The sequence below is a fragment of the Heloderma suspectum genome, chromosome 4 (assembly GCF_057233095.1).
Source record: "Heloderma suspectum isolate Gila_16-S chromosome 4, 16-S_ref, whole genome shotgun sequence".
Taxonomy (NCBI): Eukaryota; Metazoa; Chordata; class Lepidosauria; order Squamata; family Helodermatidae; genus Heloderma; species Heloderma suspectum.
Window position 1 is genome coordinate 309534278 of NC_139461.1, and position 24664 is coordinate 309558941.

At 46.0% G+C, this 24664-nt stretch overlaps 1 protein-coding gene across 1 annotated transcript in view; it reads right to left on the reverse strand.

Moving 5' to 3' along the window:
* Positions 1-24664, reverse strand: part of LOC146349007 (tyrosine-protein phosphatase non-receptor type substrate 1-like) — a 106820-nt gene that overhangs the window by 16322 nt on the left and 65834 nt on the right. Inside the window, exon 3 of the mRNA XM_084854501.1 lies at positions 1357-1707. Within this exon, the coding sequence (XP_084710627.1) occupies positions 1357-1707 (351 nt within the window). The remainder of the gene's footprint in view (positions 1-1356; positions 1708-24664) is intronic.

The window sequence follows — 24664 nt, forward strand, 5'->3', positions numbered from 1 at the left end:
CAATTGATTCTACAAAACAATTATAAACAGTCAAAATTTCAAAACAACTGTATCAATTATGCTCATCAGTCTACGGAACCCCAGTGTGTTTCCATTTCAGCTCTACAAAGTCTTCGTCAGGTATTTCTGTAGACATAACACGTTCAATAACAAATTGCAATAACTGATAACATTGGAGAAGAAGAATTTCGCCAGGTTACGGAAGGCTGACTTGGATTATGTTTTCCATCCATGGCCAACACACACCTGGCGAACCTGTCTCAGTAACAAGAGAAGCAGGAGGCAAGCAAAGGGTGAAGCGCCCACCCCCCACTAGGGATATACAAGTTTTGTTAAAGCCGTTCTTTCTGTGTCTCATGGATTTCCAGGCATCTTTCATTCTACTGTCCACTCATTGATGGTAATGGTGTGCATGTTTTTTTTTTGTCAGAATATTGTTCTACTTGTGCTAATTCACATTAGTGCAAGTGTGCATTAGCGCATTAGCGAAGTAGTGCAAATCCCCCCCCAAGTGAAAAAACAGTCTGCATGTCTGTAGAATACACATGACTCAGGAAAAGCTGGTGCACTGCAGAATCTCAGGTTGAATTCATAGAAATCTGAAATCATTTGACTCCACTGAGGATTTATCTTGACATTCCTACTCCCTACCACCTTTTCACTCCAGACTGCACCTCCCACCTGCTGCCTTTTAGCCATTTGGCAGTGTCCCACAATCCTAGACTGGGGGTTGCCACTCTGTGGCATTAACCATGCAGTTGTTTGAGGCTGCTCTTGTTGTTTCGAGGTGCTACTAAATGCCTTTACAGTTTGCACTGGGGAAATGAACAGAACAGATTTCAGCAGAGCACAGACTGGATTCCACTCTTGTCCAGCCTGGTTCACAGAGGCTGGTGACAGGGCTGCATTGTTATGTTTTCCCCAACCTGTGCTAAGACATCTGGAATCACAGTGGCTATTAACCCACTACAGCTCTTCCCTCTTAAGATGGCAGTAAGCTCTCTATCCGGCTGAGTTTCTAAATGGGTTAGCTATCCATACTGCATAAACGCCTGTAATGACGTCTAGACTTTTAAGGACTGAAAAGCTGCCTTTGGACTCTGCTAGGATGGGAAGAGGTCTGAACAAAAAATGGCCAGCAAGGAAAAAATTAAGCACCCTTTCCCCCTCTGCCATGCCCACACTCCAGTGTGTTGTCCTGCAACCGGCTTTCAGTGAGAAAAAAAGAAAAAAAAAAAACAACCTTCTGGGCTTTGTTACAGGCATTTCTGTGGAACCTGCAATTTGTCCCCAGTTTCTGGGATAAACAGGGTCAGATTTCTTTCCTGGACACAAAACGAGTTGGGTAGCCCTTACCAATCACAGAAACCACAGTGCCCTCTCCAGATGCTTCTTCTGTCTCCATTTTGCTTCTTGTTCTGTACTTCACGCAGTAATAGGTCCCGGCATCCTCAGGTCGGATGTCTGTGATGTTGATGCTGAAGTCTGTGTCTGATTCAGGGACAACCCTGACCACCCGAGAGGAAATGGGCTCTTTTTGGCTATAAATGGGGGGCTGCCGTCTGTCTGAGCCCTTGTGCCATTTCACGCCTCCTGGGGCAGCGCCCCCGCTGGATCTCAATGTGCAAGTCAGAGTGAGGGTCTCTCCTGCCGACACCGACAAGGGTCCCAGAGACTGCAGCACCTCCAGCTTCTGTCCTTCGGCACCTACAACAAAAGGAGAATATCCTAGTTAGATGTTCCCTTGAGAAAGCAGTCAGCATTCTTCTTGTGGCAAGTCACATGCAGTGGTCCCCCATCCCCACCGTGGACAGAAATGGCTTTCCATCCAGTTATAACAAAAACACATCTCAAGGGCTTGCAACCAATACACCCCCAGTACCATTTCGGAGCAAAACTGGAATGAGAAGATTCCATTCCAGCCTCAAAAAGGCTGAGAGCCAGCATGGTGTAGCAGTGGGAGTGTTGGACTGGACTAGAAGCTGGGAGATCCGGGTTCTAGTCCTCACTCAGCCATGGAAGCTCACTGGGTGACTTTGGGCCAGTCACAGACTCTCAGCCCAACCTACCTCACAGGGTTGTTGTTGTGAGGATAAAATGGAGAGGAGGTGGATTATGCATGCCACCTTGGGTTCCTTAACGAGGAAAAAAGGCGGGTTATAAATGCAATAAATAAATAAGGCAAAGGTGGATGCCCAACCATTTCAGAGGTCCCAAAACTACACACCGGTCTTTAGTTCTGTGTCTGTCAGCGTTCCCCAACCTGGTGCTCTCCAGAGGGATACTCTCATCATTCCCAGCATGGTCATGGCAAAGGCTACTGTACATGATCAGCCTTACATCACAGCTGGCTGAGCCTTTTCTTCGCTGTGTCCTTTACGTACATCTTCTTGGTCCAGCTCTTCCTTCCTCCCTATCACTGACTAAACATTGAGACATGTCTCAGGTGCCCACCAGGAATATGACCAGCTGGGAATGTATCTTGCTTCAACTGTTAATGTAAAATTCCCCATCAGTATCAGGATGGAGGGAATCATGAATCAGACGTTCTCCGGATATCACCTTTTAAATCCTTTTAACATTCCCATAACAGATCTGAAGAGACACCACGAGCGGGGAACGGAAGCCCTGTTGGATCAGACCAAAGGCCTACCTCGCCCAGCAACTTGTTCGATGCAGGAGAATGCTCCCGGGAAGCACACAAGCAGGACATGAGTGCAACAGCACCCTCCCGCCCATGTTCCCCAGAAACAGTAAAATCAAGAGCATGCTGCCTCTGATCCCAGAGGCGTTCTGGAGTCATCATGACCAGCAGCCATCAACAGCCTTCTCCTCCATGAATTTGTCCAATCCTCTTTTTAAAGCCATCTAGGTTGGTGGCCCTCATCACACCTTGTGGTAGCCAATTCCACAGTTTAACTATGCACTGCCTGAAGGGCTTCCATTTATCTGTCCCGAATCTCCCATGATTTAGTTCCCCTGTTGTCTATTTTAGTTATTACACTTAGAACTAGGGATAAAAAGAGGGCGTCAGGCCACTGAATTTTTACGATTTTCTTCTCCCAAGAGTCCTCACTGAGACCTGGCAATCCTGCAGCTCTCGCCCTACGACCCAGCCCTCCCCGCTCCCACCGCTGAGGCTCCTTTGCCTCCAATACTTCACTCCAAGCCAGACAGACTAAAGGACAGGTATATTTGACTTACTAACCCCCCTCTGTCTCTCCAGCTGGTCTATCAGCCTGCTGGAAACCTCTTTCCCTTCCATCTCTTCCTCATTTGTTGTTCAGTCGTTCAGTCGTGTCCGACTCTTTGTGACCCCATGGACCATAGCATGCCAGGCCTTCCTGTCCTGCGCTCTCTCCTGGAGTGTGCTCAAGTTCATATTCATTGCATCGGTGATACTATCTCTGACATTCCAGGTTCCTAAACAATATTGTTCTTTACAGCATCGGATTTTCTTTTCACCACCAGACACATCCACAGCTGAGTGTCCTTTCGGCTTTGGCCCAGCTGCTTCACTCTTTCTGGCGCTACTTGGAAATACCCTCTGCTCTTCCCCAGTAGTATATTGGACACCTTCCGACCTGAGGGGCTCATCTTCCGGCGTCATCTCTTTTAGCCTTGTGATACGTTCCATGGGGTTTTCTTGGCAAGGATACTGGAGTGGGTTGCCATTTCCTTCTCCAGTGGACCACATTTTGTCAGAACTCTCTGCCATGACCTGTCCGTCTTGGGTGGCCCTGCACGGCATAGCTTATGGCTTCACTGAGTTACGCAAGCCCCTTCGCCACAACAAGGCAGTGATCCATGAAGGGGTCTCTTCCTCATACTTGTCAGGATTTTTATTCTGTCTTTTACCAGGTTAAGCTTTGCACCCCTTACTGAGTGAGTCTTTTCTCTCCCCTGCCCACGTCTCTCTCTCTCTCTCTCTCTCTCTCTCTCTCTCTCTCTCTCATACCCTCTCTCATACCCTCATACCTTTCCCTCTGCTCCCAAATTTCTCCTCTTTGCAGCAGTTTTCAATCTTTGCCCACCCAAAGCCTCCTTCAGCTTCTCTATCCATATCTCCTCCAGAACCCACTCATTTGCAGCACCACCATCCTGAAACCCTTTTACTGGATCATAACTGCGTCCATCTTTCTTGCCTTCCCCACTTTTCCATATTGACACACACATATACCCACATACCCCCCCCACACACACACATAGTTTGTTCTTAGTCACTGTCAGCATCCATGGTATTTTGGGCATTTAATTAACCCTATAAATACCACTTGTCATCTAAAGCTTTAAATAAAACTGCTTAAATTCCTGTCCCCTTTTATCCTTAATAACCCTTCTTTCTTTGGAAATCCTCATCTCAGGCTTCATTATTCTCCTCACAAGAGGGGGCCTATTTGCAGTAGCTCTTTGTGACTCAGAATCAAAAGATCTCCAACATATGCTCATATTAAACAGCTCAGTGGCCACCAGAGATGAAGAGATCTGGAGAACTCAAAAGCTTGCACACACTATGGTCCATGGGGTCACGAAGAGTCGGACATGACTGAGCGACTGAACAACAAATGAGGGTATTGTCCCAAAATGGATTTTGGTAGCCAGTGCAGCTACTGTGTGTGTGTGTGTGTGTGTGTGTGCGCGTGCGCGTGCGCACGCCTATCTATCTATCTATGAATGACTTGGAGAATTCTGCTTTAGCCATTCAACAGCAGGAACCTGCACTACAGTTACTATACCACCTGAAGCTGGGACTTTATTCTAGGGCACACCCCGTCCAGCTACTAGGCAAAGCTGTCTGCTTTGGCTTCTGTTGGTTTTTTATTATTTTTTAAACTTTTATTTATTTATGTATTTATCAGACATATTTATATACCACTTCTCATTTGAAATATATCCCAAAGCAGTTTAGAACACAGTAGAAAACAAACCAAACAAGAACCATAACACAATACACATATGTGTCATGAGGTTCGTACAAAGATAGCTTCTGGCTGGGGGAAAGCCAAAGTAAGCAAAATTTTCCCTGACTTCGCCAGTCCATGCAATGAAGCTTGAACTGGGGTCCTACTCGTGCTCAACTGAATGCGAGCCGAACACTTTGCATGATCAAGGACCCTGTTTTATCAGCACCCTCAAATGAATGGAAGGATCTATTTGCATTCAGTTGAGGACGAGTGCAACCCCAGTTCAGACCTCATCACTCCACATGGCAAGGTTGGGGAATGAAGGGGCGGGGTCTGGTGCATATGGGGATGTTGGAGGTGGGGCCAGCGTGTGTGGCCCCGCCCCCACATTGATCATTACCATGGATCAGTGGCAGAGCACATGCTTTCCATGCAGAAGATCCCAAGTTCAATCCCTGGCATCTCCAGATAGGCCTAGGAAAGAATTCTCAGTTTTCTCCCAAAAGATGGAGTCTATGACCCCCCTGGCAAAGGCAAAGTACAGGCTGAAGGAGCAGGATTGCAGCTTGAGATCGATAGGCATACGGTCAAGGAACACCTCATTACTTTGAATGAGTTCAAATCTCCAGGGCCAGATGAACTGCATCCTAGAACAACAAAGGAACTGGCAGAAGAACTCTCAGAACTGCTGTCTATTCTCTTTGAGAAATCATGGAGGACGGGGGAAGTGCCAGATGACTGGAGGAGGGCTAACGTTGTCCCTATCTTCAAAAAGGGTAAAAAGGAGGAACCTGGGAACTACAGACCAGTCAGTCTGACATCAATCCCTGGGAAAATTCTGGAGCAGATGATAAAGCAATCCATCTGGAAGCACCTTGAAAACAATGCAGTGATTGCTCGAAGCCAACATGGATTTGTCAAAAACAAGTCCTGCCAGACGAATCTGATCTCATTTTTTTATCAAGTAACCTCCCTTGTGGACCATGGGAATGCTGTAGACATCATATACCTCGACTTCAGCAAAGCTTCCGACAAAGTGCCCCATGATATCCTGATGAGCAAACTAGCTCAAAGTGGGCTAGATGAAACAACGATCCGGTGGATCCACAGTTGGCTACAGAATCGGACTCAAAGAGTGCGTATCGATGGGACCTTCTCAAACTGGGGAGAGGTAATGAGTGGGGTACCACAGGGCTCAGTCCTGGGCCCAGTGCTCTTCAACATTCTTATTAATGACTTTGATGAGGAGGTGCAGGGAATGCTGATCAGATTTGCAGATGACACAAAATTGGGCGGGATAGCTAATACTTTGGAAGACAAAAACAAAATTCAAAGTGATCTTGATCTTGGGCAGAAAACAACAGAATGACATTTAATAGGGATAAATGGCAAGTTCTGCACCTAGGAAAAAGAAACCAAATGCACAGCTACAAGATGGGGGATACATGGCTCAACAACACTACAAGCGAGAAGGATCTTGGAATTGTTGTCGATCACAGGCTGAATATGAGCCAACAATGTGATGTGGCTGCAAAAAAGGCAAATGCTCTTTTGGGCTGCATTAATAGAAACATAGCTTCCAAATCTCAGGAAGTACTAGTTCCCCTCTACTCAGCACTGGGTAGGCCTCATCTGGAGTATTGTGTCCAGTTCTGGGCACCGCACTTAAAGAAGGATGCAGACAAACTGGAGAGGGTTCAGAGGAGGGCAACAAAGATGATCAGGGGACTGGAAACAAAGCCCTGTGAAGAGAGACTGAAAGAACTGGGCATGTTTAGCCTTGAGAAGAGAAGACTCAGGGGAGAGATGATAGCGCTCCTCAAGGACTTGAAAAGTTGTCACAGAGAGGAAGGCCAGGATCTCTTCTTGATCATCCCAGAGTGCAGGACATGGAATAATGGGCTCAAGTGACAGGAAGCCAGATTCTAGCTGAACATCAGGAAAAACTTTCTGATTGTTAGAGCGATACGACAATGGAACCAATTTGGTGGGCTCTCCCACACTGGAGGCATTCAGGACAAGGCTGTTCAGCCATCTGTCAGGGATGCTCTGACCTGGATTCCTGCATTGAGCAGGGGGTTGGACTCAATGGCCTTGTAGGCCCCTTCCAACCCTACTATTCTATGATTCTGTGATTCTGCCTGAAACCCTGGACAGCCATTGCTGCCAGTCAGTGCTGACAATACTGGGCTAGTTGGACTAATAGTTTGACTCAGTATAAGGCAGCTTCCTATGTTCGTATCCCTAACGTGTTCTTTGGAATGCATTAATAAGGCTTCTGTGTTTCGCCTAAGGGTAGAGATAGATCTGGGGTACAGCTGGATTTAATATTTTTAAAAATGGGAAATCCACCATTATCCGTTTCTTCATCCCAGCAGCCGTAGGAGCAGTCCTAGGAGAAAGTGGCAATCATCACAGCTCCTTAAGACCTCAACCTCCTTCCACATTACATCTTATGACAGTGACTAACACACAATCCTATGCATATTTAGGCAGAAAAAGTCCTACAACTCCCAGCATTCCTCAGCCAGCCATGCTGCCTAGGGAATGCTGGGAATTGTAGGACTTCTGTCTAAACATGCATAGGATGGCATCCTAAATGCCAACACCAGACAATGACTGGGTTTGCACAACACGCTAACCCATACTTAGTGGTTGAGTGTGGGTTGTTGTTGAACCATGGGTTGTTTGTTGAACTGTGGGTTAGTGTGTTGCCTGAACCCAGGACATTTTCCGCGGGGTGGCTTGTTAACCATACAGTGTGGCTTATTCTTCTTGAACAAGCCACCTTGAGTACCCATGGTTTGTTGTAGGGTTGTTCGGAGTGGTTAACAAGCCACCCTGTGGAAAATGTCCTAGGTTCAGACAACATGCTAACCCACGGTTCAACAAACAACTCATGGTTCAACAAACAACCCACACTCAACCACTGAGTGAGGCTTAGCATGTTGTGTGAACAGCCCCAATGACTAAATGCCAAGGCCGGGGCTTCAACAACAACCAGCTTTTGTCCCCACACCCTCCCCAGCCTTTTATTTTGTTTACCATGCAGTTTGATGAAGAGTTCTGGAGAACTTGAAACCTTGCACACTATTTTGTGACCTTTAGGTTCTCCTGATAAAGATATTGCTGTAATATGGAGTTTGGTTTCCACCATCAAATATTTTCATAAGAGCCAGCAAGCCAGCTGCTTCAAGTGTTTTGCAGAGGTGGAATAAACAAATCATAAAATTGATTTTCAATACCCCCTTTAGAAAAAAACTTGACAGATTAAAAAAAAAAATCACAGTAGTCTTTTACAGATGGCTGTAATTACATAAGAAGTTGTATAAAGAGCCAAAAGAGTTTGGCTGGATATTTCAACGGAAATTTCTCTTTCCCTAAAATGGCATAATACGAATGAATGTTTTGTCTGTCAAAATTGCTGCATGCACAGTTTCTAGTTATAGCCTAATCTTGTTGCAACCTTGAAAGCTGTCACTGGTTATTATACATTTTGTTTCTCTCCTGCCCCACCCACAACATCATCAATAGTTTTTGCTTACGTTTTATCAAATATAATAGAAAGACACGCAAACATACCTTGCAATGATAGATTTTTGGATACATAAAGCTATTATTGACTTTTCTTATATTTGATCATAAATGCTCTGAACCCCTAGGGCTTTAACACACACCAAATGGAGGAGAACACAAGTCCTCTCAGAGCTGCTCACACAAATTGTTCTGAGTATATTGCTTGGTACAAAAAATAAAAATAAAATGGCACACATTAATTGCAGGTAAGTGTACAGTTTTACTGACTAACTCTTTAAAGTGTTTTCTTCTCATTGTGTAGTGGATGTTCGTATTTTACAATCAGGCTTATTTTTTTTTTTTTTTAAAGGCATCACATAGCTTTTGCTAATGTATCACATATCATTACCTTCCTGAGATGAAAGCAGGGCTGGAGAAAAAAAAAAAGTTAAATCACAGGTGCCTAAAAAATGGAGTCTGATGCCCAGAAATGTAATCTTTCCCCTGCTTTGTCCTGGATTTATACCTATAAGTTTCAGGCTGGCACCTAAAGAAAATTGAAGCTGGTACCTCAGAATCTGGGATTTCCCCCACAAGTCTGGATAAAGGTTCCCCCCATCTCACACATCTGTACAATCCAAATTACGACATCCTTTGGGTCACACTAGGTAAGCGAGATGCGAACATGGAGTTTTATACGCACCGAAAGCATAATTGCCTTAACATTTCTTTATATTAAGTGGCTTGCTTGTACGCTAGCCAAAAATCTATAAAAATAGTTCACAGCTGTCTCCCTAATATTATCACAGGCTTCAAAAGAGGCCAAATCCATAGAGAAGAAACATAACTGAGGGAAGTTTTTTCCCCAAGCAGCTTTCAAACCAACTGTGCTAATAATAAGGGTGTAAATGGGAATAGGAAAACCACAGAGCTGCTGCCGCTGCTGCTGTTGATATTGCTACTACCGTTACTCTACTAGTACATTTCCCACTCCCAAATCAACTCTGCATATTAGGGATGCGCATTGATCCCAAGATTCAGCCTGGACCTGGGGCTTAAGAAAATGGCCCGATTTGGCTCGGACCAGTGGAGACCATCTGCTTCTACTTGGTACTAAGTCGAATCAGGATTCGGAAATCCGCGGCTTTGTGCCTCCTGTTGACTATCGTGGGAAATTAAAAAATGGCTATAATTTTTTTTGCTTTGTCATAATTGGATGTCATTTGCAGGCACAGTAGCATCTTAGGAGGGGATTATGAGAACATAAGAAGAGCCCTGCTGGATCAGACCAAGGGTCCATCTAGTCTAACATTCTGTTCCCACAGTGGCCAACCAGCTGTCGACGGGAAACCCATGAGCAGGGCATGAGTGCAACAGCACCCTCCTGCCCATGTTCCCCAGCAACTGGTGTACATAGGCTCACTGCCTCTGGTACTGGAAGTAGCACATAGCCGTCAAGACTAGTAGCCATGGATAGCCTGTTCCTTCAGGAATTTGTCCAACCCCCTTTTAAAGCCAATCCATCCCAAAGAAAAAGAAATGCAAGAAAGCAAAGTGGCTGTCTGATGAGGCTTTACAAGTAGATGACGAAAGAAGGGAAGCGAAAAGCAAGGGAGAAAGGGGAAGATATAGCCAACTGAATGCAGAGTTCCAGAGAATAGCAAGGAGAGACAAGAAGGCCTTCTTAAATGAACAATGCAAAGAAATCGAGGAAAACAACAGAATGGGAAAGACTAGAGATCTCTTCAAGAAAATCGGAGATCTCAAGGGAACATTTTGTGCAAAGACGGGCATGATAAAGGACAAAGAAGGCAGGGACCTAACAGAAGCAGATGAGGTTAAGAAGAGGTGGGAAGAATACACAGAAGAACTATACAGGAAAGATCTGAATGTCCCTGATAGCCATGATAGTGCGGTCACTGAACTTGAGCCGGACATCCTCGAGAGTGAAGTCAAGTGGGCCTTAGGAAGCATTACTAACAACAAAGCTAGCGGAGATGACAGTATTCCAGCTGAGCTATTTAAAATCCTAAAAGATGATGCTGTTAAAGTGCTGCATTCAATATGCCAACAAATTTTGAACACTCAGCAATGGCCGCAAGCCTGGAAAAGGTCAGTTTACATTCCAATTCCAAAGAAGGGCAACGCCAAAGAGTTTTCAAACTACCACACAATTGCGCTCATTTCACATGCCAGCAAGGTGATGCTCAAAATCCTACAAGCTAGGCTTCAGCAGTATGCAAACCGAGAACTACTGGAAGTACAAGCTGGGTATCGAAGAGGCAGAGGAACGAGAGATCAAATTGCCAACATTCCCTGGATCATGGAGAAAGCAAGAGAATTCCAGAAAAAGTCTATTTCTGCTTCATTGACTACGCTAAAGCCTTTGATTGTGTGGATCACAACAAACTGTGGCAAATTCTTAAAGTGATGGGAATACCAGACCACCTTACCTGTCTCCTGAGAAACCTGTACGAGGGTCAAGAAGCAACAGTAAGACCCAGACATGGAACAACCGAGTGGTTCAAAATTGGGAAAGGGGTACGACAAGGCTGCATATTGTCACCCTGCTTATTTAACTTATATGCAGAGTACATCATGAGAAACGCCGGGTTGGATGAATCACAGGTCGGAATTAAGATTGCCGGGAGAATTATCAACAACCTCCGATACGCAGACGATACCACCCTAATGGCAGAAAGCGAAGAGGATCTAAAGAGCCTCTTGTTGAGGGTGAAAGAGGAGAGTGCAAAAGCTGGTTTGAAACTCAACATGAAAAAAACGAAGATCATGGCATCGGGCCCCATCACTTCCTGGCATATAGAAGGGGAAGAAATGGAAGCAGTGACAGATTGTATTTTCTTGGGCTCCAAGATCACCGCAGACAGTGACTGTAGCCATGAAATTAAAAGACGCTTGCTCCTTGGGAGGAAAGCTATGGCAAACCTAGACAGCATAGTAAGAAGGAGAGACATCACCTTGCCGACAAAGGTCCGTCTAATCAAAGCTATGGTTTTCCCAGTAGTAATGTATGGCTGTGAGAGCTGGACTATAAGGAAGGCTGAGTGCTGAAGAATTGATGCTTTCGAACTGTGGTGCTGGAGAAGACTCTTACGAGTCCCCTGGACTGCAAGGAGGTCCAATCAGTCCATGCTAAAGGAAATCAACCCTGAGTGCTCATTGGAAGGACAGATACTGAAGCTGAAGCTCAAATATTTTGGCCACCTAATGTGAAGAGAAAACTCCCTGGAAAAGACCGTGATGCTGGGAAAGATTGAAGGCAAAAGGAGAAGGGAGGGCTGAGGATGAGATGGCTAGATAGCATCACTGATGCAATGAATATGAACTTGAGCACACTCCAGGAGAGAGCGCAGGACAGGAAGGCCTGGCGTGCTATGGTCCATGGGGTCACGAAGAGTCGGACACGACTGAACGACTGAACAACAACTACATCCTGCGGTAGTGAATTCCATAGTTTCACTCTGCACTGTGTGAAGAGGTCCTTCCTTTTCCCTGTCCTGAATCTCCCACCAATCAGCGTCATAGGATGACCCTATTGGGTTCTAGTATTTTGAGGAGGGAGAAAAATGTCTCCCCGTCCACATTCTCCACATCATCATGCCTGCCAAATGTCAGAAAATTAAGTGCAGAGGCGCTACAAGCCTTTATATTTTGATTGATTTTTTAAAAAGGGAACTGCTGACATCTTTTGTATTTCTTTGCAGAATTGGATGAAATTTGCAGGGATAGTTGCCCCATCTGAAGGAATCAAGCCTGCCAAGTTCCAGATAAATGGGTACATCATTCTTTTGTGCAAGACCAGACTTGATATTTTGAGGGAATCCCAAAGAGATTGTGTTTACCCTCCCCCCCACTGCATGTTCCGGTGGACTGTTCTTCTGAAAATGACATCCTAGAGGTGACCCCTTGCTTGGGATGATGGGAGTTGTATTGGAATACATCTGGAGGGAACCAGCTTGGGGAAGGCTCATTTAGAACATTACTGGGTGTAGAGGGCTACTGCTGTTTCCCCCCAAAAGTGGCTTGAAAATCTTTGTTGGTCAGGAAAACAGAAACAAAATTGACCATTTAATGCATTTCAGGCACAGCTTAGTCGAAGTTAAGTTGTTTATAAGACTCAGTTCTAGAAGGAAGTTTAAGCACCCGCTTAAATCTTTCCCACTGAAATCAATAGGGCTTTAAAATGCTTAACTTTGGAACTGTCCTCCGAGATAAGACCATTGATGTTATCCCCGTTGAAAGCTTGGACTTGTTTAGTGGTATCAACAAAAGAAAAAGAGTGGTTGAAGGTTGAAGCCAATACTTCTAGTGCAGGGAAAATGGTACAGGTTATTCTCTGAATATATTGGAAGAAATTGACTGATCCAGAGACCTGACATTAATTAGAAGATGAGCACTGCTTTTTTCTTGTATGAGTCTAAGTATGCTCTCCAGGAGACTTTGCACACTTATGTCTCATGACTGAGCTATAATTCCAAAATGGCTAAATGGACCAAGATGCCACAGAGTGGCAAAGAAGCATGATACGTGAGGAGAAACAGTGTGATAAACAAACACACCAAAGCAAGACAACTAAAACACATGAAATCTGGATTGTTGATTGTGTTCTACATCCAATATGTTATTGTTTTCAGTAATATAGAGCAGGAAAGGGGAAATGCATGATGCACTGGGAGCATGTGAATTATTCCAGAAACTAAACATTAGGAGCACAGGAAGTTGCCTACTACCAGGTCAGAACATTTCTCCAGCAAGCTCAGCGATGCTTACTCTAAGTAACAGCAGTTCTCCAGGGTGTGTATCACCTGATACCTGATCCTTTTTACGGGAGTAGTAAGGGATTGACCCCTTCATGCCTTGTTGTGGCGAAGGGGCTTGTGCAACTCAGTGAAGCCATAAGCTATGCCGTGCAGGGCCACCCAAGATGGACAGGTCATGGCGGAGAGTCCTGACAAAATGTGGTCTGCTGGAGAAGGAAATGGCAACCCACTCCAGTATTCTTGCCAAGAAAACCCCATGGAACGTATCACAAGGCTAAAAGAGATGACGCCGGAAGATGAGCCCCTCAGGTCAGAAGGTGTCCAATATACTACTGGGGAAGAGCAGTGCCAGAAAGAGTGAAGTGGCTGGGCCAAAGCCGCAAGGACACTCAGCTGTGGATATCTCTGGTGGTAAAAAGAAAGTCCGATGCTGTAAAGAACAATATTGTTTAGGAACCTGGAATGTAAGATCAATGAATCAAGGTAAGCTGTAGGTGGTCAAACATGAGATAGCAAGATTGAACATCGACATCTTGGGAATCAGCGAACTAAAATGGACAAGCATGGGCGAATTTAATTCAGGTGACCATTATATCTACTACTGTGGGCAAGAATCCCTTAGAAGAAATGGAGTAGCACTCATAGTCAACAAAAGGGTGGGAAAAGCAGTACTGGGGTACAATCTCAAAAACGACAGAATGATCTCAGTACGAATCCAAGGCAAACCATTCAACATCACAGTAATTCAAGTCTATGCCCCAACCACTGAGGCCAAAGAAGCTGAGGTTGATCGGTTCTATGAAGTCCTACAGCACCTTCTAGAACGAACACCAAAAAAAGATGTCCACTTCATCATAGGGGGTTGGAATGCTAAACAGGGATGTCAGAGAATTCCGCCACGGATCTCGGTGCGGCTGAATGCCAGTGCATTCGGCCCCCCGAACTCCGTGGCGGAACAGCCTGCCACCCCCACCGCGGATCCCCCCTGGGACGAGACTTACCTGGGGTGGATGTTCCAGACGGTGGCGGCTGCGGCGGCAGCTGCGGCGGCAGCTGGTCTTCTGACCGGCTGCAGCCACCGCCATTTGCAGTCTTGTCGTTTTTTTTTTTTTTACAAGATGTGATAGGCTACGTAAAGATTTACACAGCCTATCATGGCTGGGTAAAAAACAACAACAACCGCGTACACAAATGGCGGTGGCTACGGCCGCCACCATTTGCGTTCCTTATTTTGGGCCGTCTTAGTCTACGTAAATATTTACGTAGACTATGACGGCGAAAATAAAGAGGAATGCAAATAGCATAGACGTAAATATTTACTTAGGCTAAAACGGTGAATCAAAAAGGGAGGCAAATAGCGCCCGCTATGCTATTTGCGTTCCCCTTTATTTTCGCTGTCATAGTCTACGTAAATATTTATGTAGACTAAGATGGCCAAAAATAAGAAACGCAAATGGCGGTGGCCATAGCTGCTGCCATTTGTGTACATGGTTATTTATTTATTTTTTTATCCAGAGCCCTTTGCGGCCGGAAATCCGGCTGCGGACGGCTCTGGCCTGGGCTGGCCCGGAGCTGCTGCGGAGCACAGCCGGCCATGGAGGATTCCGGGGGGGAGGAACGGATCACCTCCCCCGCCGTCGAGGATTCTGGGGGGAGGGACGGAACGCCTCCCCCCCACCATCAACACAATCCGCGGAAAGGTAAGTGACTTTCGTACATCCCTAATGCTATAAGTAGGAAGTCAGGAAATAACCAGGATAACAGGCAAGCATGGCCTTGGTGTACAAAATGAAGCAGGACAAAGGCTAATAGAGTTTTGCCAAGAGAACACGCTGATCATAGCAAACACTCTTTTCCAACAGCACAAGAGACGACTCTACACATGGACATCACCAGATGGTCAATATTGAAATCAGATTGATTATGTACTTTGTAGCCAAAGATGGAGAAGCTCTATACAGTCAGTAAAAACAAGACCTGGAGCTGACTGTGGCTCAGATCATGAGCTTCTTGTTGCAAAATTTTGGCTGAAATTGAAGAATGTCGGGAAAACCACTAAACCACTCAGGTATGACCTAAATCATATCCCTTATGAATATACAGTGGAGGTGAGGAATAGATTTAAGGGATTAGACCAGATAGACAGAGTGCCTGAGGAACTATGGACAGAGGTTTGTAACATTGTTCAGGAGGCAGCAACTAAATCCATCCCAAAGAAAAAGAAATGCAAGAAAGCAAAGTGGCTGTCTGATCAGGCTTTACAAGTAGCTGACGAAAGAAGGGAAGCGAAAAGCAAGGGAGAAAGGGGAAGATATATCCAACTGAATGCAGATTTCCAGAGAATAGCAAGGAGAGACAAGAAGGCCTTCTTAAATGAACAATGCAAAGAAATCGAGGAAAACAATAGAATGGGGAAGACTAGAGATCTTTTCAAGAAAATCGGAGATCTCAAGGGAACGTTTTGTGCAAAGACGGACATGATAAAGGACAAAGGCGGCAGGGACCTAACAGAAGCAGATGAGATTAAGAAGAGGTGGAAAGAATACATAGAAGAACTGTACAGGAAAGTTCTTAATGTCCCTGATAGCCATGATAGTGCGGTCACTAAACTTGAGCTGGACATCCTCGAGAGTGAAGTCAAGTGGGCCTTAGGAAGCATTACTAACAACAAAGCTAGCGGAGATAACAGTATTCCAGCTGAGCTATTTAAAATCCTAAAAGATGATGCTGTTAAAGTGCTGCACTCAATATGCCAACACATTTGGAACACTCAACAGTGGCCACAAGACTGGAAAAGGTCAGTTTACATTCCAAATCCAAAGAAGGGCAATGCCAAAGGGTGTTCAAACTACCGTACAATTGCGCTCATTTCACATGCCAGCACGTTTATGCTCAAAATCCTACAAGGTGGGCTTCAGCAGCATGTGAACCGAGAAATACCGGAAGTACAAGCTGGGTTTCGAAGAGGCAGAGGAACTAGCAAATCACCAACATTCGCTGTATCATGGAGAAAGCAAGAGAATTCCAGAAAAAGTCTATTTCTGCTTCATTGACTACGCTAAAGCCTTTGATTGTGTGGATCACAACAAACTGTGGCAAATTCTGAAAGAGATGGGAGTACCAGACCACCTTACCTGTCTCCTGTGAAACCTGTATGAGGGTCAAGAAGCAACAGTAAGAATCGGACACGGAACAACCGATTGGTTCAAAATTGGGAAAGGAGTACGACAAGGCTGCATATTGTCACCCTGCTTATTTAACTTATTTGCAGAGTACATCATAAGAAACGCCGGGTTGGATGAATCACAGGTCGGAATTAAGATTGCCGGGAGAATTATCAACAACGTCAGAAACGCTGACGATACCACCCTAATGGCAGAAAGCGAAGAGGATCTCAAGAGGGTGAAAGTGGTGAGTGAAAACCTCACCCTGTTGTTGAGGGTGAAAGTGGAGAGTGGAAAAGCTGGTTTGAAACACAACATTAAAAAAACTAAGATCATGGCATCTGGCCCCATCATTTCCTTGTATATAGAAGGGGAAGAAATGGAAGCAGTGACAGATTTTATTTTCTTGGGCTCCAAGATCACCGCAATGGTGACTGTAGCCATGAAATTAAAAGATGCTTGCTCCTTGGGAGGAAAGCTATGGCAAACCTAGACAGCATAGTAAGAAGCAGAGACATCACCTTGCCGACAAAGGTCCGTCTAATCAAAGCTATGGTTTTCCCAGTAGCAATGTATGGCTGTGAGAGCTGGACTATAAGGAAGGCTGAGTGCCGAAGAATTGATGCCTTCAAACTGTGGTGCTGGAGAAGACTCTTACGAGTCCCCTGGACTGCAAGGAGGTCAAATCAGTCAATCCTAAAGGAAATCAACCCTGAGTGCTCATTGGAAGGACAGATACTGTAGCTGAAGCTCAAATATTTTGGCCACCTAATGCAAAGAGAAAACTCCCTGGAAAAGACGGTGATGCTGGGAAAGATTGAAGGCAAAAGGAGAAGGGGAGGGCAGAGGATGAGATGGCTAGATAGCATCACTGATGCAATGAATATGAACTTGAGCACACTCCGGGAGAGAGCGGAGGACAGGAAGGCCTGGCGTGCTATGGTCCGTGGGGTCACGAAGAGTCAGACACGACTGAACGACTGAACAACAAGGGATTGAACCTGGGATTTTCTGCATGGGGAGCATCTGCTCTACCACTGGTTATGGCTCCTCTCCAATTCTTTTTTCTCACAGTGTGCTCTTTTTCCTGCAGCGTATGGCTTCAGGAACTGAACTTTAAGCAAGAATCATACTTCCATCAGCCTTCCCCAACCTGGGCCCCCCAGTGCAACCCAACGCAGGGTAACCCAATGGCCATGCTGGCTGGGAATGCTGGGAGTTGGAGTCCAACACATTTGGAGGGCATCAGGTAGGGGAAGGCTGCCCTAGATCAACCAGACAAGAAGAGGAGGGGAGAAGAGCTGAAACTGCATGCAAAAGAGCCGCTTGTTCTGGTGGGCAACCCATATTTGGCTTCACATTTAGTTCCACCATAGTTTTGATTAATATGATTGTGATTCCCTTTTTCTGAGGGCACCTGGAAGTGTGTGTGTGTTGGGTGTATGTGTGTGTAGGGGTTAAAGATAGTTTTAGCTGGCATTTGTTGCTTTCCTATGTTGTTTAGCATTTTGCTTTGGGCCATCTCATGTTCCTTGCCCCAAAGGTAATTTTCTCCATTGTGCCTGCTTGCTATTTCCCAGGCTATAGTCACTGGGATGGGGTGGGGATGGCGGGAAAGGGAGAGAGCATTGGGGGCCAGGCTCCAAGTAGATCCTTTAGTTTTTGAGTCTGTAGCCCTTTCATTATTCAGGAAAATAATGAAGGCAACATTCTTGCCTAAGAATGAAATAAACCTGTGCCAAACTGGAGGGCGCTTGGTTTCATTTTTATTTTAAAAACAATCAAATCCCATTATTTTAATCCTATTTGACCATTCACATTTGCTGTTCCGTATTGCATTATGATGAACAGAAGAAGTGGTCTTATGCACGGTCATAAAAAGAAGCCCAGCATTTTCTGCTGTGATTAGGAGCAGCTCTCCAGGGTCTTGGGCAGAGAAGGGCCTTTCTTTTATTTATGTATTACATTTATATCCTGCCCTTTTTCCTCTTGCAAGGAACCCAAGGCAGCTTGCATGGTCCCCCTCCTCTCCATTTTGCCCTCACAATAACCCTGTGAGGTAGGTTAGGCTGAGACTCAGTGACTGGCCCAAGGTTGCCCAGTGAGCTTCATGGCGGAGTGGGGACTAGAACCCGGGTCTCCCGAGTCCCAGTCCAATACTCTAACCACTACACCACACTGGCTGTACTCTAACCACTACACCACCACCAGCTATCTGATCCTTTGAACTGGACATGTCAAGGCTTGAACCTCCTGCATGCAAAGCATGTGCTCTACCACTGAGCTATGAAACCTTTTTAGTGTCCATCTCCCCTATGAGGGAAGGTTACAATAGCTGGGCTTGTTTAGCTTGGAAAAAGGGAGGGTAAGGGGAGATATGACAGAGGTGTACAAAACTATGCATGGTGTGGAGAATGTGGACAGGGAGACATTTTTCTCCCTCTCTCAAAATACTAGAACCCAGTGGGGTCGTCCTACGAAGCTGATTCGTGGGAGATTCAGGACAGATTAAAGGAAGGACTTATTCATACAGCACATAGTTAAACTATGGAATTTGCTACCTCAAGATGTAGCGATGGCCACCAATTTGGATGGCTTTAAAAGGGGGTTGGACAAATTCCTGGAGGAGAAGGCTCTCAATGGCTACTAGTCCTGATGGCTATGTGCTACCTCCAGTACCAGAGGCAGTCAGTTTATGTTGCTGGGGAACATGGGTGGGAGAGTGCTGTTGCACTTGTGTCCTGCTTCTGGGTTCCTGGTCGACAGCTGGTTGGCCACTGTGGGAATGGAATGCTGGACTAGATGGACCCTTGGCCTGATCCAGCATCAAGGCCCTTCTTATGTTCTTACCTGCCCCGCCCTCTCGTTTTGGACTACTGGTTCTGCTGCTCCTTGCTTGTGATACATTAGTGTCTGAGTTGTGCAGGTTAGTCTGTGGAGGACTGATGTAATGCAGTGGCCAAGGTTTAGAGTGGAGGAATGCATGGAACTTTATGGATTTTTGGTCCTTCCCAACTCTTATGAATCTTTCATAAGAGGAGGGCTGGAGCCCTTCAGACCTGCAATTAACATGAATGCATTTCCTGCTCCATTTGGTACACCTGCTCAGGAACAGAGAATCATCAAGAGGCTATAGTAGGAAAGTACTAGAGCTATTTTTAAAGTGACAGAATCAGTGTATTTGGAAGAGCATTTTAATTAAGCCAACACTGCAGGTTGCATTCCAATCGTGCTTGTTGTTGTTTTAAAAAATGCTGCTTCAAGCCCATAAGAGCAATTCTAATACATACACCCCTTTGTGACAGACACTTTTGCCAAAGATGTTAATTTCAGGGGTACTACTGTGGCTTTAGACAGGGCTGACCCCAGACATGTTGCTGCCTGGGGCTAAAGACAAGAGGGCACCTTCCATTTCACATACAGAACCTGAGTGGACTGACAGTTAAGTCTTACTTCACTGCAGGCAATGGAAGAATATCTTCCACTGTACCCAAGAGCAGCAGGCTGGCTTAGGGGGCTCAGGAGGAATGGTGGGAGGGGCTGCCGCTGCCCTCAACATTTGTTGCCTGAGGCAGCCACCTCATGTTGCCTAATTGTAGAGCTGTTCAGACCTGTTCAGTCATTATCTTGTCACACTGGAGACCTGAAGCCAAAGAATCTGCAAGCCAGTTTCAAATCAATGTGAACAATCCAACCCTCTCACTTTCAGTAAACTTTTCCCATGGCCCACGATCCAGAGCTTCTCTCATCAAGCCTCTGGCCTGGTTTTCATGTAACGAGAAACCACCAAGGGTGAATATTCGAGCTGTGGCTGAGGCATGCCATATCTTGTTGGTACGTGTGAACCCGGTGAGGGTGGGTTGTTGGGGTTGTTAACAAGCCACCCACAACCCTAAAATAGCCCAAAGGTTCCAGGTAGCTTGTCAATCTCTCCAGCAACACAGCCTCACTGGTGTCGCACATAATGACAAGCTACAGTGTGCACCCGTAGCAGCTCGAATATTCAAAATGGTGGCCACTGCCACGACAAGAAACCCCATGGGGAAATTCACCCATGGTGGCTTCTCGTTACGTGCAAACCAGGTCTCTGCCTCTGTCACCCATTGTTTCCTTAGGCTACTGGTTTCTCAACCTCCAGCCTACTCTGCTCCTTTCGTTCCAGCTAGCCTGCCCCTGGGCTCTCGGTCCCTTCTTCCTTAAACACTCTTTCCACTGCTGGGTTCTATGCCTCTCTGCCCCCGTACAAGGATTCTCCTAGATAAATTTATCTTTCCTTCCCCTTCAAATAATGTAATAGCTGCAGAAATCAAAGCATTCCATGACTGGGGCGACAGCAGCAGTTCTGGGGAACACGTGCAGCGGAGAATTGAAAATTAAAGCACCAGCAGTCGTTTCGAGATTTGTAGTAAGGCTTGCACAGTGTTACATGGCGTTTGTCAATGTGTTCCGCATCTCAGTTTCCTGTTGCAAGACTTTGGTACAAGCCCGTTTTCTTCACTGCAAGGCCTGAGAGTGATTATCCCAATCACCTCAAGTGCCTCTCTTTCCATCTTCTCTCCCATTCACTCACTCTCTCTTTTTGCAGGGGCTGCTAATTCTCAGCAGGGGCTCCCTGCCTGGCTTGCTTTCTTGCTTGTGTTATTTATTATGTCTGTAAAGTATTTTTAATACATAAAAGTACTTTAGGGAGCAATCCTATGGCCGCTAGTCAGCTGCTAGACGGCCATAGGATATCTGGTTTTCTGGGAACCGACCTCCCCCCACTTCTGCACTGCCTCGGAGGCAGCGCGGAACAGCCCCGTGCTCCACACTCGCAAGAGGAGTGCGGAGCGGCTGAAAGGGGGTGTTTCTGGAGGGCGTTCCGGGGCGGGGAGGGTGGAAATGCCTGTATGATATATCCAATGTGTCATCCGGCAGCCTCCTCCCCTGCTCTGCCCTCCTGCGGCTCGACAGCCGAAAGCAGCTGTCTAGTCGCAAATGTACGGCAGGAGGAGTGTGGAGGGAACAATCCCCTCCGTGCTTCTCCTGCCCTGCTTTGGATAGGCAGTCACCTCTGATTTCGCCTATCTGGTTAGAAGTGCGCCCTTAACGTATTTTTTTGTTTGCTTTAGCGGTGGGCTGCTGGAGGCGAAAGCAAAATTGAATGCGCAGGTGAGAGAGAGAAAGCAACATAGACATTTTGCAGCATGGTGTAGAGCAGCGCTCTCTCAGTGCTGAGGAAGAGGTCCACGCCAATCCAAGGACCAAGTGAGCCTCTTGGAAGTGCCTGCCTGGTGACTTGGGGACTGACTGAATGAGCCCTTGCTTGGATGATGGGGAGGTGAATGGGAAGGAGAGGCATGAAAAGGCTTCCAGCCAAGTCTGGTGCACACCATCGCCACTTGACCAGATTGTGGCGGGTGGGGGAATGGAGAAGCCTCTCATAGTCTGGGAAAGGCAAGTGGTCTTAGTGTCAGTACCTGGAGCCCAGTGGTTCCTGCTTGAAAAATAGTGAAGACTATTGGTATAAGTGAAGAACCCACCCACAAAATGCTTAGATTTCTGCTATCATTACAGTCTCTACCTCAGCAGTTAGAATGTTTGTGAACATTCCACAACACCATGACAGCTACCGGGAGGGAGGAGGAGCTTGCAAACAGGCTGGCCACAGGCTGTTTCTCATCGATGTATAAGCATTGCTGAAGAGCAAATATAGCTCACACTTAAGCCAAGCAGGTTGCCAGTCTTATCAAGGGCGCCAACTCGTCCTGCCTGAGAGGTAGGCTATTGCTGTTAGGCACTGATCTAGCATCTCTTTGTTGGCTTTTGTTTTCATCTCAAGTGTTGCCAAGTATTTCCTTCCTACTTGAGTTTTTTCCAAACAAGAGTAATTGGCAATTATGTGTTGCAAGCGCTGAGCTGCTAGATCAAACCAGAGGCCTTGCAAGAGCTCAGCGTATTTAATTAAGATAAACAAGATAAGTTTCACCAGCAGATTAGCACTTAAAGCAGAACAAAATGAATTCAGCAAACATTGCTGACCATTTTTTTAAAAATTAGCAATATGAAGCAGCTTAACATGCTTAGCTTTAATATACATCTAAGGATATGAGCTGGAAAAGCTTGTGATCATTAAATTTCTCCTTGCTCTATTATAGCCGGGGTGGGCCAGCTCTGTACTTACGTGGTCTACTTTGTTGTTTTTAAATTAGGCTTTCCATTGGCCAACCAATATGTTTTAAAATTTCCAAAGCAGGAGTCTATACTAAGACCTCTAACAGCTGAGGCATAAGAGGGAGAGGTAAGACAGCAGGGCCCTTACAGCAGGGCTGAACTGAGAGACTATTGCCATTTCAGCTCCACCCTTTCTGGAACCACCCCCATCAGTTGCCATTCCGTCTGGCCATGTCTAAGAGCCTTCCTACACAAGGCTTTTATTGTGCACTTGTGATTGCACTCACTCATGGTTGCTTGCGGGTCATTTACATAATGTTGTCAACCTCCAGGGCCTCTCCTGTGCTTTGCAACCATCATTGTGGGTTTTTTCCTAACAAGGAAGGTGTGGTATTATTCAGAAATGGCGGAATGAGAGTCTTATGAAATTGTGCAATTCTGCTGTACCACAGTACCATCTAGTGGTTACATAATGAAACATTTAGAAAGGCAGAGAAAGAAATCCCCTGGAAAAAAGCCCATGTAAATGAGCCAAACTTAATCCTACAAAGAATCTGGAAGCAGAAGTCTTGTTAAGGTGCGGGATAAAAGCTTTATGTAGAAATGCCCAGAGAGAGAGATGAGACAGGCCCCTGGGTGGCCATGTTTCCTTTCCTTTCCCCCCCTTTTTTTTCTTTTTACAAAGGACAGTCCTCTGTCAAAAGGCTGCCAGAGGACCAACCCTATTTGAAGGTATCCCCTATTTCAGTCTTCTCCACGGTAAGGCCTGAAGGCCACTGGTGACCATCAGTTACCTCAAGTGCATTTCTCTCCCTCTCTTTTTGGAGTAGCCGCTCACTTTCAGCACGGGCTCTCTGGCTTTATTTATTTATTACGTATTTAAAATATTGTGAATAGTTCGAAGTATGTTTGAAAAGGCTTTGCCTTACTGTTTGCTTTAGCAGTGGGCCGCTGGAGGCGGAGGTGAAACTGAATGTGCCGGCAAGAAAGAGAAAGCAGTGTGGACATTTTGCAGCACTGAGTAGAGCAGCACAGTCCCTCAGTGGTGAGGAAGAGGTCCACCCCAATCCAAGTACCAAGTGAACCTGCTTGGATTGGCCTACCTGGCAACTTGGGGGCTGGTTGACTGCGTCCTTGCTTGGATGACATGGAGGGGAATGTGGAGGAGAGACCTGAAAAGGCTTCCAGCCAAGTCTGGTGCACACCATCGCAGCAAGACTGGCTGCCAGTCCATTTCTGGGCTGGTGTTAACATTCAAATACCTTAACGGCTTGGGGCCAGGTTATCTGAAGGATCGCCTCCTCCCACATGTGCCTGCCTGGACCCTAAGATCATCCTCAGCGGCCCTTGTCCATGAGCCCCTGTCAAAGGAAGTGAGGCAGGTGGCTACCAGGAAGAGGGCCTTTTCTGCTGTGGTACCCTGGCTGTGGCATGAGCTCCCTAGAGAGGTTTGCCTGGCACCTACATCGCACTCCTTCCAGCACCAGGTGAAGGCCTTTTTATTCTCCCAGTATTTTGGCATTTTAGCTTTCTAATCTTTTAGCTCCAGTGCTTTAAATCTGTATTTTAAATCTCTGCATTGCTGTTAGGTTTTATTCTGGTTGTACTACTATATTGTGGTTTTAAGCTTTCATATTTTATATTGGTTTATTCTGTACGTTGTGGTTTTAATTTTTGTGAACTGCCCAGGGAGCTTTGGTTATTGGCAGTATAGAAATACATACATACATTGACCAGGTTGCGGGGTGGGGGGGGGGAGTGGAGAAGCCCCACGTGGTCTGGGAAAGGCCCTTGAGTGGTTTTAGCAGTGGTCTCTGGAGCCAAGTGGCTCCTGCCCAAAAAATAGTGAAGACCACCGCTCTGTTTGAAGGGCTGCCCTGTCCAATTCCAGCTTAAAGATAAGGAACCCCAAGAGCTGTGGCCCACCCACAGTTAGTATCTGGGCAGCAGACTGAGCAGGCAAGCACACCGGTCACCTGGTCACAGTCTTACCCACTATGGTGAGGCATAGTGTATCTCTATTTAAATTGGAATAACTATTTCTAAATTTGCATCTATACATATAAATTAGCACATGCAAATTGTATGCAAAGCTGTGTCCTCTTTCCTATTTGGAGATTAGTTATGACCCAATTAGTTATGGCCA